Source organism: Anthonomus grandis, chromosome 8 (assembly GCF_022605725.1).
Source record: "Anthonomus grandis grandis chromosome 8, icAntGran1.3, whole genome shotgun sequence".
NCBI classification, from domain to species: Eukaryota; Metazoa; Arthropoda; class Insecta; order Coleoptera; family Curculionidae; genus Anthonomus; species Anthonomus grandis.
In genome coordinates, this window is record NC_065553.1 from 12,257,034 (window position 1) to 12,264,184 (window position 7,151).

The 7,151-nt window shown below is 36.7% G+C and overlaps 1 protein-coding gene across 1 annotated transcript; it reads left to right on the forward strand.

Annotated features, from left to right (window-relative positions):
- Positions 1-357: 357 nt before the first annotated feature.
- Positions 358-5,469, forward strand: LOC126739788 (uncharacterized). The gene is made up of 2 exons (XM_050445603.1): positions 358-4,511; positions 4,557-5,469. The coding sequence occupies exons 1-2, from the start codon at positions 358-360 to the stop codon at positions 5,467-5,469; spliced, it is 5,067 nt and encodes a 1,688-aa protein (XP_050301560.1).
- The last annotated feature ends 1,682 nt before the right edge of the window (positions 5,470-7,151 follow it).

Below are 7,151 nucleotides of genomic sequence, written 5' to 3' on the forward strand. Positions count from 1 at the left end.
ATTTCACACTCCCTTTGATGGTGATTTCTACTATTTACATTTTATCAAATTTTGACATTTAATATACCTACTTTATTAGATATTTTACACATTTTTGGTGTTACTTACGTAGGTTTGATAACTTTACATGCATTTTAATTAAGTGTTCTGAGAAACCTATTTAATTGCATTGTTTTATTACTTTGCCTCTATTTTGAACAATTTCTTTGAAACTACTTGTATATTTGTATTATTAACTATTCGAGATGGCTGACGCAAGAAATAAAAGAAAGGCTACTAAAGCTGCTCTTACACGGTTTGAAAACTATTTTCAAGTCAAACAGAAATCTTTCTCAAACTGATTTGGTGGAACTCAAAATGCGTGCGCAAAAGGCTGATCAATTGTTGGAAGATTTTAACGCTGCTCAGTTAAAGATTGCCGCTACGGAGACTGATATTGATTTTGATGAACATGACAGTGAGTCTGAACAATTTGAAAATAAATTCTGCCGCATAACATCTGAAGCGAGCAAATTTTTAATTGACCAGATGCAGCCGCAGGTTTTAACTCCAAACGTGGAAACTAATTTAGCATCCAATTCTAATGATGATTTAGCCAACATTAGACTGCCTCCAATAAACCTTCCAACGTTTGACGGTTCATATGACCAATGGTTGTTTTTTAGAGACACTTTTAATTCTTTAATACATAGCAATTTCAAACTGACACCAGCCAAAAAATTTCATTACTTGCGCCTCTCTCTAAAGGGTGTGGCAGCTGAAACTATCTCATCACTTGAAATCTCTGACGCCAATTATGATGTAGCCTGGAACATCTTAAATGAGAGATTCGAAAACAAACAGATTTTAGTCAGCAACCATATAACGGCTATTTTTAATTTGCCATCTTTATCACGTGAATCTGGACGTGGCCTTAGAGTCATACTTGACGGCTTACAGAAGCACATGGGCGCCTTGACGGTTTTAAAGATGCCTACAGAACATTGGGATGCCTTAATCTGTCATATTGTGACAGGTAAATTTGACAATATGACTAGAAGAGCTTGGGATTCCAAAACCTTTATTGAAGAACTCCCTACTTACAAGGAACTTATAGATTTTTTAAAAGACAGATGCCGAATTTTAGAGTCTTTCGAAAATAGCTCTTTAAGAAACGCTTCAAACAAAATCGAAAGGCCTCGCCAATCACACCCCAACTTTCACAAAAATACTTCTCAATCCTTTGTCGCCACTAACAGTAATAAAAAATGCACGTTTTGTCAAAAAGAACATCTCATCTACACATGTCCTCAGTTTTTACAAATTTCTGCTATTGAAAAATTAAATAATGCTAAACAAATGAAGTTATGTATTAACTGCCTTTCTATAGGCCATGCAACTAAAAACTGTAGGTCGTCTGGATGTAGAAAATGTGGAAAATTCCACCATACCCTTCTACATTTCAACAGAACCGATTCTGGGACTGTACAAACCAATAATAATAACACATCTACCTCTTCTTATTCCAACAGCACTGAGACTGACTTGAAAGACGTAGCCACAACCTCTTTGTCTACACATGTGATGCACACTCCTCTTATATACTCACCTTGTAGTTTAGTGGTAAATGAAAAACTTAATTTAAACACTGTATTATTATCCACTGCTATCATCAAAGTTTTTGACACTACAGATAAGTCACACTTGTGTAGAGTACTCCTAGACAGTGGAAGCCAATCCAATTTCATTTCAGAAAGACTTTGCAACTTGTTACAACTTCCTATTGAAAATATTAAACATTCTATCACTGGTATCAGTCAGAAAATTGAAACCATAAATTCTAGAGTTTTTGCTAAAGTCCAATCCAATTTTTCTAACTTTGAGGCGAACATATCGTGTCTTGTACTTAAATCTATAACTGGAAATATTCCAGCTATATCCTTTGACTCCAGTTTATTGCATATTCCCAAAAATATTGCATTGGCTGACCCCGATTTCAGCTCTGCAAAACCTATTGACTTACTGCTCGGAGCAGACATTTTCTGGGAACTGATCCATATTGGTCAAATAAAATTGGGTCGAGGACTTCCAATTTTGCAAAAGACACATTTTGGATGGATTATTTCTGGTCCTTTACAAACTAATCTTAGTTCAAGCCTTTGCTCAGAGACACAGTGCTTTTTTACAACTTCAATTGACAATCAGCTAACTAAATTTTGGGAGGTAGAGGAATTTCCTAAAACTAAATACTTATCACCAGAGGAAACCTTTTGCGAGGAACATTTCTCTCAGCACACTTCTAGAGCCCCTGATGGTAAATTTGTAGTACATCTTCCTCTTAAGGACTCCATTGATCGTCTTGGGGACTCGAAGTTGACAGCTACAAGTCGTTTTTTAAATCTTGAAGGGAAACTGAATAAAAGCCCTGATTTAAAACGTACTTATCAAGATTTTATAACAGAATATGAAAAACTCGGTCACATGACCCTGTCTGAGAATCAAAATGATACATCTGGGTATTTTTTACCGCACCACTGTGTGCTTAAATTAAGCTCCACTACAACTAAACTACGGGTCGTTTTCGATGCTTCCTGTAAATCTGACTCAGGTTTTTCTTTAAAGAATTTACTTATGGTCGGACCTAATGTCCAAAACAGTCTTTTCTTAATTCTCTTACGGTATCGTATACATCCTGTAGTTCTCAGTGGTGACATTGAAAAAATGTATCGACAGGTCTATGTAGCCCCTGAATATCGTAAACTTCAGAGAATTCTTTGGCGTGCTAATATTAATGAGCCGATTTTAACTTACGATTTGTCCACCGTTACATACGGTACAGCCTCTGCTGCATTTCTGGCTACTAGATCTTTGCAGGAAGTAGGTAAAATACATGCTAAAGACTGTCCAAAGATTTCTAACATAATACAGCGTGATTTTTACGTTGATAACCTTTTAACCGGCGCACAAACAGTCGATGAACTTAGACAAATTAAAGAAGACATCCATGATCTTCTTATGAAGTATGGATTTCCACTTAGAAAATGGGCTTCAAATGAGCCGACCTTAACTTCTGATTCCTCAATACATTCGATTTCTTTTGATACAGATATTCCTTCTAAAACCTTGGGCCTTGTATGGAATCACATTTCTGACACGCTAGAATATAAAATAGGTCCTATTGAATCTAGCACTCGCGTAACAAAACGTACAATTTTATCATCAATTTCCCAGATTTTTGACCCTCTTGGTCTACTTTCTCCTGTCACAATCTCGGCACAAATCATCTTGCAACAGCTGTGGAAGCTTAAAATATCATGGGATGAATCGATTCCAATGGATCTTTTCACAATCTGGTCATCTTACAGGACACAACTTGTGGAATTGAATAATCTTAAAATACCAAGACTAACTCTTTGCGGTAATCCTATTGAGCTGCAATTACATGGCTTCTCTGATGCTGCGGAGCCAGGTTATGGTGCCTGCGTGTACCTTTGTTCAAAGGATTCGTTAGGCAATTTTTCGTCTAAACTACTCTGTGCAAAAACTAGAGTCTCTCCACTTAAAGAATTGACTATTCCTAGGCTCGAGCTTTGTGCAGCATTACTCTTAGCAGAACTAGCTAAAACTGTGTTAGCTTCAATACCCTCTACTTTGGACTCTAAGCACTACTGGTGTGACTCTACAATAGTACTTGCCTGGATTAGATCATCTCCTCATCGTCTAAAGACATTTATTGCTAATCGAATAGCTCAAATTCAATCCATAACTAATATTGATGAATGGAGATATATTAGAACCGCAGACAATCCAGCTGATCTACTTACTAGAGGAATTCCACCTTTAAGCTTGTTAAATTCGACTTTATGGTTTCATGGACCTCCTTGGCTGACTGAAGATGAGTGGCCAACCAACATAGTAGATTTATCAAATATTGATACTCCTGAATTACGAAATGTCACTTCTTTTCATGTGTCCATCGAAAAACATACCAATAATGACTTACTTACTTTAATTGACAAATTTTCTAATCTAACTAAACTGGTTCGTACTTTTGCCTTTGTGCTACGCTTTAAAAACATCCTTAAATTAAAATCTAAATCTGACTTTTTTAATAGAGAGCTTTCAACTCTGGAAATTGAGAATTCTTTGCATACACTTGTCAGCTTGGTACAAGCTTCAACATTTTCTGAAGAATTTAAAGCACTGAAGAATAATAATAAGGTCTCTAATAAATCCAAACTCCTTACCTTGAATCCCTTCTTTAACCACACTCTTAATCTTATTCGAGTTGGGGGTCGTTTGCAACAATCTGATTATGAATATCAAAAGAAACACCCTATAGTTTTACCCCCTAAACATAGACTTTCACTTTTGATCGCACATTCTGAACATATTAAGCTACTTTATGCTGGTCCACAACTTACATTGGCATCACTTCGTGAAAGCTTCTGGCCAATCAATGGCAGGAACTTAATTAAAAAGGTTTACCATGACTGTTTAACTTGTTTTCGCTTTGTTGCAAAATCGACAAAGTACCTTATGGGTAATTTACCCAATTAACGAATTACACCCTCTAGACCCTTTTCTGTGTCCGGTGTGGACTACGCAGGGCCCTTCTCCCTTAGGGATCGCAAAGGACGTAATTTTAGAACTAACAAGGCATACATAGCATTGTTTGTGTGTTTTGCTACCAAGGCTATTCACCTAGAGCTAGTAAGTGATCTTACTAGCGAATGTTTCTTAGCCGCTTTGTACAGATTCATGTCACGAAGAGGCAAGTGCATACAAATTTATTCTGATCAAGGGACAACATTTGTGGGTGCATTAAATGAATTAAATGCGTTTCTCAAAGAACACTCTTCTACTATTTCGGATAAATTAGCAAATCAAGGTATACAATGGAATTTTATACCGCCTCGCGCTCCACACTTTGGTGGGCTTTGGGAGTCCAGCGTTAAATCGGTAAAGTTTCATCTTAAGCGTGTAGTTGGTAGTTTATCATTAACTTTTGAAGATTTTTCTACAATAATTACTCAAATAGAAGCCTGTTTAAACTCCAGACCCTTATGTCCTCTTTCTGATAATCCGAATGATCCAAATCCTCTCACTCCTGCGCACTTTCTTATTGGAGAACCATTGACGACGTGCCCACAAGTTGATCTACTGGGAGTAGCAGAGAACAGACTATCAAAATACCAACATAGGCAACAAATGGTGCAACATTTTTGGTCTCGTTGGGTCAAGGAATGCATTGCAGAACTCCAGATACGTACGAAATGGAAGCAGAATTACCCGCAGCTCCTGAAACTAGGCGTTCTTGTGCTCATCACGGAGGATGGATTACCACCATTAAAATGGCGAACTGGCCGAGTGGTACAAATATTTCCTGGAGGAGATGGTATTGTCCGAACAGTATTAGTGAGGACTGCTGCTGGCGAGTATAAGCGTCCAGTTACGAAGATTGCTGTCCTGCCTATTTATGATTTTTAAAGCCTGGAGGCTTTCAAGGGGGGCGATATGTCTGGTTGTCTGGTCGACAGTTATTTTTGTAAACGCTTGGCAATACCGCATCCCTTCCATATCACGACGTCACCATGCGCGAAGAGAGCGCCGCGCGAGGTAGAAGTGGGAACGACGGACTCTCTCGTTCTTGACTTTCTGACGACGCAAGCAATGGCGTCATACTATTTAATTTAATAATTTATACTGTACTTATTACTGTGTTTGGCAAATAAATGTTGTTTTTTAATTAACGTGAAATGCAAATAATCTGAACGCCACACACTACAAGCTCACTGGATTAATGGGGGAACTCCTCAAAGAACGATTGCGAATATGGTACATGGTACACTTGTCACAATGCGAGATTTCCTAGGTAATAATTATCCAAAGGAATGAACTGGAAGGCAAGGACCACATTCATGGCCGCATTTCTTTTTATGGGGACATTTGAAATCACTAGTATATTATATAACCTAATATATTAATTTATTATCATACTAATATAAACTCATATATTAGAAAACCAATATTGTTTATTTCAACAAATCAGATTTAGAAATTAAACAATTAGATTTAAAACTTCCTCAACTGGTTCACAAGTATTATTACTAATGTCATATTCCTCTGGATTTTCATGATTTTTGACTTCATTGTATTTTTTGAAAAATATCATTGAAGTATTTTAATTCCTTGCCAATTTTCCCCCCTATTTTAGTAACAGGGCCTTTACGTTCTTCAGCTACTAGGCCATACACCATTTAATACGATTAATTATAGGATACTTGCTGTTGAATTCCCTTTTTTGAAAACCTATTAATGGCACCAAGATCCGACCTGTAGGATTATTCACCTCGAGCTGTTATTGTCTCATTCTTTCTTCAAATTATTAAAAATAGTGAATTTAAAATACCACTGAGCAGGAGGTTTTTTAGTGATCAACAAGAACATCACGGTCCAATGAATAAACGGTTCCATGATCTTTAAATATTGTAAGATACCCTTGTGGAGATTATGGTACGAGTGACCAGCTACACGGTATATACGTTCCAGATTTTTGACACAGCGAGGTGCATCTACACTTGGTTTTGGTGCATGTAGTAATCATAATGGTGTTTTTATTTTGTCCCGCACATCCATCTGCTATCAATTATACAGTATTTATGCTCTTAAGGTTTGTATGGTCGTTTGTACGCAAGACTTTTTAGCGTGCTGTGATTGGTTGTAACGGATATGTCGGCATTTGATTTTAAATCTGTTTGAATTTGTTGGATATTGAAACTGACCCCACATTTAAGGCATACATTTAGATCGAATTTGGAGGACTTTACAGTATACATATTATATCAGATTGTAAAGGACAAAGACAATAATACATTGATTTTAGAAACCGAAAATTATTCAAAAATGCAGCAAAATTTAGCAAAAATCATAAGGCAAGTAAACATAGATTACTGGAAACAGGCGATTTAAATACCCGAAAAAATCAGGCAGGTAGTCCACCTATACTAAGCGTCGCTCAAGGAGAACACATTCTTGACTTTATAGAATCGAGTACAAGTCTTGAATTGTAGAATCTTAACTTTTAACATTTCCAAAAAAATACAGTGCACAGATTATTAAAGAGAAATGGTTTCTATCCATTTAGACCTCAAAAAGTTCAAGTTTTGCAT